The following is a 12,211-nucleotide window of genomic DNA, read 5'->3' on the forward strand; positions in this document are numbered from 1 at the left end:
CATAGAGAGAGAGAATTAAAGAAATATTATCCGGTATTCGCGCATTCTTAGGAGTTTTATCTATCCCCCCCTCCGCCAAGGTAAACACCATGCCCCTGTTGCGGCATTTCATCGATTGCATTTTATAGCGAATGTCACAACACAGTTTCGATAATGTACACTACTCGTTGCCCTTTACCGCGTTTTCCGAGGTTTAAAAATAAAAATGTACCCTTTTTGAGCCTAAAATATCTGGTTTTAACGTTAAATTGAGAAAGACTTAAGCAAGGCAAAATATAATGCAAATTTTGCTGTGAAGATCAGCATTTTTCTTACTGGTGGTTCATTTTCATGTTGTTTAAGATCGTTGAAATTGAGCCAATTCGATTTTAGAAAATAATAATAACAATTTAGGGGTCTGTCCTAGTATACGATTTTTGGACCCCCCCTCAACTCTAGATCTATTGAAATCTCTAGTATATATCTATATCCTGGTTTAGGCTCTAGATCTATTGAAATCTCTAGTATATATCTATATTTTGGTTAAGACTAGATCTACTGAAATCTTTTATGTATATCTATATCCTGGTTTAGGCTCTAGATCTATTGAAATCTCTGGGTAAGCTGGATATTACCCTGACCATACTGACCAGCACCAGGATTGGGATGACAGTTAATAGTCTCAGGTAGATTTTTAAAATTTTTATATTCATTCTAGTGTGTATGCTTAACACTCTTATTTGTCCTTATATTTATTCTTTTATTTATTCCTTTATTCGTCCTTTCATTACTACTTTTATTCATCCTCATTCTTATATTCATCCTTTTTTATTCGTCTTTTTATTCATCCTTATATTCATCTTTTAATTCATCCTTTTATCCATTCTTTTATTCATCCTTTAACTCATCCTTTAATTCATCCTTTAATTCATCCTTTAATTCATCCTTTCATTCATCCTTTAATTCACCCTTTAATTCACCCTTTAATTCATCATTGAATTCATCCCTTAATTCACCCTTTAATTCATCCTTAAATTCATCGTTATTCATCCTTTAATTCACCTTGTTATTCATCCTTTAATTCATCATTGAATTCATCCCTTAATTCACCCTTTAATTAATCCTTTAATTCATCCTCTAATTCATCCTTTAATTTATCCTTTAATTCTTCCTTTAATTCATCCTATAATTCATGGGGGTCCAAAAATCGTTCTCTAGGAATATACCCAATTTAGGAAGCATAACATGTTGCCTTGTCTGGTATTATGGCATGCCGGCGGGTTCTGTCCAAGAGAACGTTTTTTGGGTCCGTCCTAGTATACAATTTTGTTTATGACCACTTATTTTTCAGCAAATTTATTATTATTTATTCTTTTATAATTTAGGGTTAGGTTAGGTTAAGACACTTTCTGGGCCGAGCACTGCGGCTAGGACTGGCTAGGGAGCCGAGCGCCGCGGCTAGGACAGGCTAGTGGGCCGAGCGCCGTGGCTAGGACAGACTATGGGGCCAGGCGCTGCGGCAACATGGTCATTATTTCAATGTATTACTTATAAGATCCATGTACAAAATTGTTAGGAGGGGGGTCCAAAAATCGTTTATTAGGAAATTTCCCGATTTTTTTTATATTTTAGGGTTAGGTTAGGTTAAGACGGGTTCTGGTTGGGCACTGCGGCTAGGACACGCTAGAGGGCTGAATGCCGTCGGTAGAACAGTGTAGGGGGCATGGGTTGCGGCCAATTGACCTACTTAATCCATGTGTTTAAAATATGAGATGCATGTTCAAAATTAACAGGAGGGGGTAGGGTCCAAATTTCGTTCTACCTATTTATTTTGAATTATTTCAGGGTGAGGTAAGGTTAGTTAAGGACAATTTCTGGGCCGAGCGCCGTGGGTAGAACAGGCTAGGGGGACGAGCGCTGCGGCCATGACAGACTTTCAATTTCAACCATTATTAACAAAATTAGTATATAATAAGGGTTAGGTTAGGTTAAGAAAATTTCTGGCCACTAGGTCAAGTTTTGACATAACCTCGATTTCAGTTTTTCAACAAAATCAATTAAATTATTCATATTTTTTAAGGTTATGGTTAGATTAAGACAATATTTTGGCCGAGTGCTGCGGCTAGGAGAGGTGGGGGGAGGACAAGCGCTGTGGATTGGTCGGGACCGAGCGCCGCAGTTTAGACAGGCCAGGGGGCCGTGCGCTGCGGCAACTGATCTAACTATGTCCATGAGATGCATTTAAAAAATTATGATGGGAGGGGTATCAAATGTTCTCTGGGAAATTACCGTATTTGATAAAGTAAGAAAATTTAAATTAAGATATATTTATTTCAGAAAAATGGTGGAAGAGGAAGTATTGTCTGTTAGGAAGCAGTTGGAGAAAATATCCTCGGGGGAGGCCGATAATGCCCAGGTTTTTGTTATTTTTCATCTTAGAAATCTTTATATAGAGAGTAAATTGCGTTAAGCAATTTCATTGATAAATCTGAGCATACGTGCATTTCCATATATATTTTTTTAATGTATGTTTCAAATTTATTTACAATACTGTATTTGTAATTTTTTGGTTAATAAAAGTTTGATGAAGATAATGCTCAGGTTAGATTTGTTAAAATTAGATTTCTCATTTATTTGGCTTACAGGGCACGACACAGGGCCTTCAGTTCTAGCCTTTTTCGTAGCTTCTTGCTGTTGATCTTTATGGAAGTCAGCCTTTCTTTTTCGTAAATTAAAAAATTTGGCAGATGTTATTGATTTTATGTAAGATTTTATAAAAACAGAAGAAAACCATTGTTTCAGCGTAACCTTTGAATTCTGTCCGACTGAAAACCTTCCCAGTGATCATATGTGGTCCCACAAGAAAATTTGAGCTGATTGGTTCAACAGTTTGACCTACACATCTATATCCTGGTTTAGGCTCTTGATCTATTGAAATCTCTGCTATATATCTATATCCGAGTTTAGACTATTTAAATCTCCGGTATATATCTGTATCCTGGTTTAGACTCTATTGAAATCTCTAGTATATATCTATATTTTGGTCAAGACTCTAGATCTACTGAAATCTCTGATATATATCTATATCCCGGTTTAGGCTCTAGATCTATTGAAATCTCTAGTATATATCTATATTTCGGTCAAGACTCTAGAGCTACTGAAATCTCTGGTATATATCTATATCCTGGTTTAGGCTCTAGATCTATTGAAATCTCTAGAATATATCTATTTTTTGGTTAAGACTCTAGATCTACTGAAATCTCTGATATATATCTATATCCTGGTTTAGGCTCTAGATCTACTGAAATCTCTAGTAATTATCTATATCCTGGTTTAGGCTCTAGATCTATTGAAATCTCTAGTAATTATCTATATCCTGGTTTAGGCTCTTGATCTATTGAAATCTCTAGTAAATATCTATATCCTGGTTTAGGCCCTAGATCTATTGAAATCTCTAGTATATATCTATATTTTGGTTAAGACTAGATCTACTGAAATCTCTGATATATATCTATATCCTGGTTTAGGCTCTAGATCTATTGAAATCCATGGTAAATATCTATATCCTGGTTTAAACTCTAGATCTATTGAAATCTCTAGTATATATCTATATCCTGGTTTAGACTCTAGATCTATTGAAATCTCTAGTATATATCTATATCCTGGTTTAGGCTCTAGATCTATTGAAATCTCTAGTATATATCTATATTTTGGTTAAGACTAGATCTACTGAAATCTTTTATGTATATCTATATCCTGGTTTAGGCTCTAGATCTATTGAAATCTCTGGGTAAGCTGGATATTACCCTGACCATACTGACCAGCACCAGGATTGGGATGACAGTTAATAGTCTCAGGTAGATTTTTAAAATTTTTATATTCATTCTAGTGTGTATGCTTAACACTCTTATTTGTCCTTATATTTATTCTTTTATTTATTCCTTTATTCGTCCTTTCATTACTACTTTTATTCATCCTCATTCTTATATTCATCCTTTTTTATTCGTCTTTTTATTCATCCTTATATTCATCTTTTAATTCATCCTTTTATCCATTCTTTTATTCATCCTTTAACTCATCCTTTAATTCATCCTTTAATTCATCCTTTAATTCATCCTTTCATTCATCCTTTAATTCACCCTTTAATTCACCCTTTAATTCATCATTGAATTCATCCCTTAATTCACCCTTTAATTCATCCTTAAATTCATCGTTATTCATCCTTTAATTCACCTTGTTATTCATCCTTTAATTCATCATTGAATTCATCCCTTAATTCACCCTTTAATTAATCCTTTAATTCATCCTCTAATTCATCCTTTAATTTATCCTTTAATTCTTCCTTTAATTCATCCTATAATTCATCCTATAATTCATCCTTTCATTCATCCTTTAATTCACCTTATTAATCATCCTTTTATTTGTCCTTTAATTCATCTTTTTATCCATTCTTTAATTCATCCTTTAATTCATCCTTTAACTCATCCTTTAACTCATCCTTTAATTTGTCCTTTAATTCATCTTTTTATCCATCCTTTGATTCATCCTTTAATTCATCCTTTAACTCATCCTTTAATTCATCCTTTAATTCATCCTTTTATTCATCCTTCTAATTATCCTTTAATTCATCCTTTAATTCATCCTTTAATTCATCCTTTAATTCATCCTTTAATTCATCCTTTGATTCATTCTTTAATTCATCATCTGATTCATCTTATTATTCATCCTTTTATTTACCCTTTTATTCATCCCTTTATTTATTATTCCTCCTTTTTTGTCAGTTTATTATTCCTGTTTACCCACTTATTCATCCTTTTTTTCGTCAGTTTATTCATCCTTTCTAATAAAATTTTATTCATTATTTCTATTCATCTTTTGATTTGATTTGATTCGATTTGATTTGATTTGATTTGATTTGATTTGATTTGATTTGATTTGATTTGATTCGATTTGATTTGATTTGATTTGATTTGATTTGATTTGATTTGATTTGATTTGATTTGATTTGATTTGATTTGATTTGATTTGATTTGATTTGATTTGATTCGATTCGATTCGATTCGATTCGATTCGATTCGATTCGATTCGATTCGGGTCGATTCGATTCGATTCGATTCGATTTTATTTGTCCTTCAATTTTTCATTCAATCACGAATCTATTATCTGATTGTGGGAACAAATAATTATCTGCATTGGAAATATGAGTTAATGTTCAGTTGCTTGATATTGTGATAAGATAATTAAAGATTCATTTCTCTCATTTTTTCATATGTTAATTTATTATTCATCTATTCATTTATTTAATCATACATCATAATAAACACCTTTGTACCTATCAGAACGTAAGTTAACTCTGTGTTCAAGAGCTTTAGTTTTTAATTTTAACCTAGTTTTCAGTTCATTTATTCGTTTCTAGTTTAAATATTCTAATATACATCCCTTGCTTTTATTTTGAGTGTCCTGATCCTAAACTGTTGTAGAAAGTCAAGTACAGATGAGGAGGTGGTTACTCTGGCAAAAAGTCTGATAAAATCATGGAAAAAGTTAGTTCCTGAGTCTGCGGAGAAGAAAGAGGAAAAGGCGGAGAAAAAAGAAAAGGCGGAGAAGAAGGAAAATGCCAGTAAATCATTCTCCGCCCGACCAGGATTCTCAGGTATTATTATTATTATTTATAATCTTTCTGTAATACGAAGTTTTGCGCCCCCTCTGTATAATTTATATTAGTTGTCTAATCTTACACTCAAAACCCAGTTCACGAATTATCTCTAATTCGGTGACCGAATTAGAGAAATAAATAAAATAAGAATTATTTATAATCTTGACTCGCCATAATCCATCTCTTATTTCAACGTTTTAAAACGAATATTTGGATTGGTGTCCATCTTGATATATTTTGACAACCCAACCTTGCCTGAATGTTTTATTGTCACCAACCTCTACTTGGAACTTTTAAACCACACAAAGAACATTAAAAATTTGAGTCAAATCGTCAAGATGTTATGATCGGACATTCAGACACACAGAGATTACTACTCTATATATATACAATATAATTNGGGGGGGGGGTCTGCAAGATACTCCCAGGTTTAAAGAAAGTTTGCCTTTTTACTGGTCCAAGAAGGATTAGATATTTTTGATGTGTTAGTTTCACGCTTAGCAATATGAGCAGGGTTATTTTCAGTTCATATTACACGTTGAGGGTTGTTACAGGATTAGGTATTTTTAAAGCTCATATGATAGTGTCTAACTAAAGTTTAATGTTACAGGATAAGGGTTAAAGTGAAGTCAAATGTTACAGGGTGAGGTTTAGAGTAAGGTTGAATGCTACAGGGTAAAAAAGTTTAAAGTAAACGTGAATGTTACAGGGGAAGGGTTAAAGTAAAGTTTAAACTTTAAAGTTACAGGGTGAGGATGAAAGTAAAGTAAATGTTAAAGGATAAAAGGTTAGAGTAAAATTGAATGATCCAGGGTGAGGGTTAAACTAAAGTTGAATGTTACAGGGTGAGGGTTAAGCTAAAGTTAAATGTTTTAGGGTGAAGATAAAGTAAAGTTGAATGTTACAGGGTGAAGTTTAAAGTAAACGTGAACGTTACAGGGCAAGGGTTAAAGTAAAGTGAAATGTCACAGGGTGAGGGTTAAACTAAAGTTGAATATTACAGTGTGATGGTTAAAGTAAAATTGAATGTTTCAGGGTGAGGGCTTATGTAAAGTTGAAAGTTACAGAGTGAGGGTTAAACTAAAGTTGAATATTACTGGGTGAGGGTTGAAATAAAGTTGAATATTGCAGGGTGAGGGCTAAATTAAAGTAAAAAGTTACAGGGTTGAGGTAAATGTTAAGTTGAATGTTACAGGATGAAGGTTAATGTACAGTTGAATGTTACAGGGTGAGATTGAAGTAAAGTTGAATGTTACAGGATGAAGGTTAATGTACAGTTGAATTTTACAGGGTTAGGGTTAAAGTAAAGTTGATTGTTACAGGATGAGGGTTTAAGTAAATATGAATATGACAGGGTGAGGATTGAAGTAAAGTTGAAAATTTCAGGGTAAGGGCTAAATTAAAGTTAAAAGTTACAGGGTGAGGTTAATGTAAAATTGAATGTTACAGGGTGAGGGTTCAGCTAAAGTTGAATGTTGCAGGGTGAGGGTTGAACTAAAGTTAAATGTTACAGGGTGAAGGTTAAAGTAAAGTTGAAGGTTTGAGTAAAGTTGAATGTTACAGGGTGAAGGTTAAAGTAAATTTGAATGTTACAGGGTGAGGGTGAGCTCCCTGAAGGGTGTACCCAAGAAGGATGTAGCGACCTTGCAACATCATTGGAGGAGGCAATATTCTCACAATTCAAGCAGACTAATCAGAGATATAAAAACCAGATCAGATCCAGGGTCTTTAATCTCAAGGTAATAGTTAGATCCATGGTCTTTAATCTCAAGGTAATAGATCCAGTGTCTTTAATCTCAAGGTAATAGATCCAGGGTCTTCAATCTCAATAAAATAATAAATCCTGGGTCTTTAATATCAAGGTAATATATCATGGGTCTTTAATCTCAAGGTAATAATAGATCCAGGGTCTTTAATCTCAAGGTAATAAATTCAGGGTCTTTAATCTCAAGGTAATAATAGATCCAGGGTCTTTAATCTCAAGGGTCTTTAATCTCAAGGTAATAATAGATCCAGGGTCTTTAATCTCAAGGTAATAAATTTAGGGTCTTTAATCTCAAGTTAATAATAGATTCAGGGTCTTTTATCTCAAGGTAATAGATCCAGGGTCTTTAATCTCAAGGTAATAGATCCAGGGTCTTTTATCTCAAGGAAATAGATCCAGGGTCTTTAATCTCAAGGTAATAGATTCAGGGTCTTTAATATCAAGGTAATATATCCAGGGTCTTTAATCTCAAGGTAATAATAAATTCAGGGTCTTTAATCTCAAGGTAATAATATATTCAGGGTCTTTTATCTCAAGGTAATAGATTCAGGGTCTTTACAAGGTAATAATAAATTCAGGGTCTTTAATCTCAAGGTAATATATCCTGGGTCTTTAATCTCAAGTTAATAGATCCAGGGTCCAGGGTCAAAATTAAATGTACTTACATAGGAAAAGAAAACTCTAGTCTGAATTTTATACTTTTTTCTTTTAAACGATTTTTCAAACTTAAACATTTAGGACAAGAAAAACCCCAGTCTGCGAATGAATCTTCTTGTGGGTATATTGTCTGCTGACCGTCTGTCTAAGATGACCAGCGAAGAGATGGCGAACGATGACGTGAAGAAGCAAAGAGAGAAGTTTGTAAAGGAAGGAATAGATAATGCCCAGCTTGCTAAAGTCGAGGTAAGCATATATTTGTATTCAGTTCTCATGGATAATTTTTATCCTATCTTCATTTTAGAAATATTTAGTTAGTTTTTTTGTCACCGTTCACTAAATTCTTAATAATTCCAACATATTTTCAGATTTTTCTACTTTTTTCTTTTTCCTGTTACTTTTAAATCAACTTCAAACTTTTTATGTGACAATAATCCATCTTTGATCCGACATTGAAAAACACATATATTTTGAAAAATGGTTGTGTTTGTAGGGAATTATAATAGAGAACAATTACACATATCACATATCAAATGTAAAAAAGAAATTCAAGGATATCAGCTGGAAATCATCCAAATTGTCTGCCAAAATATTTCCAGTCTTCAGGCGTAGTTTCAAGTAACCCTTCATTAGTTGAGTGGCGTGTCCAATTAACAACGGTACCCTTAAAAGCAGTGTCTGATCAAGTATGCATAAGAAATCAATGTTTTTAATTTTTAAAACTGATTATTTTCTATTATGGTTTCTCTGCACATTTCTACGGCAGGAAAACCATAGATATTTTATCAGAACTTAACGCAGTGTTATCTTCCACATTATTGATCAGATAGATTACAAGGGTACCGTTGAGAAAGAACGTTCACTGGCTTACCCAGCTTTGATTTAAATTTTCCAATATTTCTCTTTGGCTTCGTTTCATTTTATCATTGGTTCTTAGTATTTCCAGTTTTCGATAATATCTTGAAGTGGGTTTAAGCGTCATTTCAAGATAGCAGTGCCCGATTTACAACGGCATTCTTGAAACCTTTATATGATTAATATTGTTGAAGATATTGTTGTTTTTACAGGTCTAAAAGTTAATTCTGATTTTGTTTTTCTACATGGTTAAAGATGCCGCTTTAAATCAGACATTGCTAACTTTGCATGGAGGGTCACTTGAAATAACGCGTTTAGTCCTTTTAATATTTCCTGTTTTATAATAATTATTGAGATCTGGTTGTATTCTAATTATATTCTGTTTAGTCCTTTTTCCTGTTTTATAATAATTATTGAGATCTTTTCGAATTCTTATTATATTCTGTTTAGTCCTTTTAATATTTCCTGTTTTATAATAATTATTGAGATCTGGTTGTATTCTAATTATATTCTGTTTAGTCCTTTTTATATTTCCTGTTTTATAATAATTATTGAGATCTTTTCGAATTCTTATTATATTCTGTTTAGTCCTTTTAATATTTCCTGTTTTATAATAATTATTGAGATCTTGTTGTATTCTAATTATATTCTGTTTAGTCCTTTTAATATTTCCTTATTGAGATCTGGCCGTATTCTAATTATATTCTGTTTAGGGTACAACGACTGATATGTTGAAGTGTGGAAAGTGTAAGAAGAGTAACTGTACCTATAACCAGATCCAAACCAGATCGGCTGATGAACCTATGACAACATTTGTTCTTTGTAACGAGTGCGGAAACCGATGGAAGTTCTGCTGATCTCAGCCACACCCACTCAGTGCCCCGCCCCTTTCCCCTCATTCTACTTTCCTCTTTTCCTTAACCTATCTCCTTCCTTTTCTAATATTTAAAACCTCTTAACACTTTTCCACCTTTATACCACCACATCCAAATTACCTACGTACCAAAACTTTTTTACTTTATTTTTTTTTTCAATGTTAATTATTTCGTCTCAGGTAGGTCCTTGTATTGTTTACACTGTATTTTTGTATCCTGGTCACCATGTTAAAGGGATTGTTCAGATATTTAGCGCCCAATAAAATATTTGTAATTTATCTTATTTTTGGTATATAAGTTTGGGACGAAATAAATTGATTTAAGTCCAAAGAACAACTCTGAACTCTGAAGCATGCAAAAGTTAGAATTAAAATCAAAATCACACTTTAAAGGCTTAGCAATTTTTAGTTGTCAATTTAAATATTGTTTTTAAATTGGTCCCATGAATGTTTTTTCTTGTTGATAATTATCAATAAACAGATATTAAAAATAATTATTTATTTTGCCTTGCCCTCAAAATATAAGAACAATTCCTTTAAATAATTTAAGATGTGAAGTAAGCACATTTAATTGTTAAAATCAATATTCTCAAGAATGAAATAAAGGAACATCATGTTAGGATAGTTTATGTAGAAAATATCAAGAAGCAGTGTCATTTAATGGCAATTATTTTCTTTATTGGTCATAAAATATATCTGATAGTTAAAAATAATAAGTTGAGCAAACATCTGGGATCACAGGTTTATCGATCTTTTTAAAATATATTTAGATTTCTGTGAATATTTGGAAGCTTATACGATTTATTCTTGACAGTAACCCTTTAAAGATTTATTAAACCCTGAATCAAGCTAGCTCCGCCTGTTACCGAACTGCGTAAGAATCTGTTGAAACTGTTTTGGATATTTCCTGCTAAAGGTTGCCATTACTTTCTGGATTTGTTTCTTGATGCAGGGATCACAGGGCCGGGGACATCCGCCGCGTACAATATCCGGTGCCATGCCTGAATAATTATTAAATTATTATTCAAAACTAATATTGTGACTATTTTACACATTATTAATTAACTTACGTTTAATAAGATTTCCAACCTCATCGCATTCTCCTTTTCTAAAAATACAATTCATTTGATATTGAATAAATTCCGGATCTTCTAGTTTATCTTCAGTATAAAGCGAGGTTGCGGCACATGTTACATCTCCTACAAATCCCTTCACTCCGCCAACTATTCCATCAACAATTCCGTTAGACTTGGGAGGGGGTGGAGCTGGTCTTGGAGGGTATGGAGCTTGAAAGGGTCTTTGTGGTGGAGGAAGGCGTTGATTGTATTTCTTATCAGGGGGAGGTGGTCTGTATGAGTTTTGTTGTTCACGTTGACGTTGATATTGATCATATTCATCCTGCTGCTGTTGATAGTACTCCTCCTCCTGTTCGTAAACCAATTCTTGTTCTCCTTGTCTTCTTTGTCCTGGTTCGTTTCGTCGATCCTCCTGTTGATAATTATATCTCTGTTCCTCTTCCTGTCTCTGTTGATCTTGCCTCTGCGGATTTTCCTCCTGCTCTGCTGTTGGCTGTTGAGGTTGGTTGCTGTTAATCACTGCTAACCATTCATCGCCTTGGGGAATTGCAAAACTAAAGAATAAAATATTATTCTTTAATTAAAATTTATTTCTGATATCTAATATTTTTATTTTTTAAGTTTTTCTGATTATTCACTTTTTGATTATCTCAAACATAAATTTGACTCTTTGGAACTTATTATGTAAAGCCTGTATTGGCGACGTTATTTCAAGTGCCCAATTAATGCCCAATTTATAACAATAGCCTTTAAACCTATGTCTGAAGGAGATACTTAGATTTTTTATATAAAAGTTGATAACTTTCAATTTTGGTTTCTTTATAAACTGACACTCGAATTTAAACATCATCTTCATCTCATTCATACCATTTTATTAACGTTGACAATCCCTTTAATGATAACAAATGTAATGTCATAAACTAAAACTTTAATGGAATGTTAAAGTCCTTTTGAGACAACGATGAAGTGAGCGTTTCTCTAAAATTAAATGAGATCATATGTTTGATAGTGTACCCTGTTTATATATATTATATACATACATGTATAAAGTTGTATAAAAGTACAATTTAATGAAAGTGAGAATAATATGAATTCCTGAATGAATGAAGACAGGTTAAGAGAAGGACTAGGAGAGTAACTTTCTCTAACATATTCACAACTACACTCCCCCCTGCTTCTATTAAGAATGTGTGTGGACTGGTTCAGGGTTCAACTGTAAATGAGAGTTGGTCTCACACAGGTTCCCGCGGCCATAAGAAAACCATTCTCACTTTTCAAACATTTTTACTTTCTTTAAAATATATCTTCAGTGTCAAGTAAATATCGAATTTTAGTTTAAAATCTTGTCA

At 32.9% G+C, this 12,211-nt stretch overlaps 2 protein-coding genes across 2 annotated transcripts; one reads left to right on the forward strand and one right to left on the reverse strand.

Moving 5' to 3' along the window:
- Positions 1–2,299: 2,299 nt before the first annotated feature.
- LOC111706235 (transcription elongation factor S-II) lies at positions 2,300–10,070 on the forward strand. The gene is made up of 7 exons (XM_023479057.1): positions 2,300–2,395; positions 3,745–3,836; positions 5,460–5,632; positions 6,818–6,837; positions 7,231–7,374; positions 8,139–8,303; positions 9,626–10,070. The coding sequence occupies exons 1-7, from the start codon at positions 2,321–2,323 to the stop codon at positions 9,767–9,769; spliced, it is 813 nt and encodes a 270-aa protein (XP_023334825.1). The 5' UTR covers positions 2,300–2,320; the 3' UTR covers positions 9,770–10,070.
- A 464-nt stretch (positions 10,071–10,534) lies between these two features.
- Positions 10,535–12,140, reverse strand: LOC111706224 (uncharacterized). The gene is made up of 3 exons (XM_023479041.1): positions 11,958–12,140; positions 10,857–11,416; positions 10,535–10,787 (listed from the first exon to the last, which is right to left on the reverse strand). Exons 1-3 carry the CDS (start codon positions 12,011–12,013, stop codon positions 10,636–10,638), a joined length of 768 nt encoding a protein of 255 aa, XP_023334809.1. The 5' UTR covers positions 12,014–12,140; the 3' UTR covers positions 10,535–10,635.
- Between the last annotated feature and the right edge of the window lie 71 nt (positions 12,141–12,211).

This window comes from Eurytemora carolleeae, unplaced genomic scaffold (genome assembly GCF_000591075.1).
Source record: "Eurytemora carolleeae unplaced genomic scaffold, Eaff_2.0 scaffold501, whole genome shotgun sequence".
Classification (NCBI taxonomy): domain Eukaryota; kingdom Metazoa; phylum Arthropoda; class Copepoda; order Calanoida; family Temoridae; genus Eurytemora; species Eurytemora carolleeae.

Excerpts from the sequence above, each read along its gene's own strand:
- LOC111706224 (XM_023479041.1), bottom strand. The coding sequence starts at position 12,013 with ATGTTAGAGAAAGTTACTCTCCTAGTCCTTCTCTTAACCTGTCTTCAT. Across the intron at positions 11,417-11,957 it reads ACCTGTCTTCATTCATTCAG|TTTTGCAATTCCCCAAGGCG; the intron begins GAATTCATATTA and ends TTTATTCTTTAG. Across the intron at positions 10,788-10,856 it reads GGTTGGAAATCTTATTAAAC|GCATGGCACCGGATATTGTA; the intron begins GTAAGTTAATTA and ends ATAATTATTCAG.
- LOC111706235 (XM_023479057.1), top strand. The coding sequence starts at position 2,321 with ATGGTGGAAGAGGAAGTATTGTCTGTTAGGAAGCAGTTGGAGAAAATA. Across the intron at positions 7,375-8,138 it reads CCAGGGTCTTTAATCTCAAG|GACAAGAAAAACCCCAGTCT; the intron begins GTAATAGTTAGA and ends TTAAACATTTAG. Across the intron at positions 8,304-9,625 it reads CCCAGCTTGCTAAAGTCGAG|GGTACAACGACTGATATGTT; the intron begins GTAAGCATATAT and ends TATTCTGTTTAG.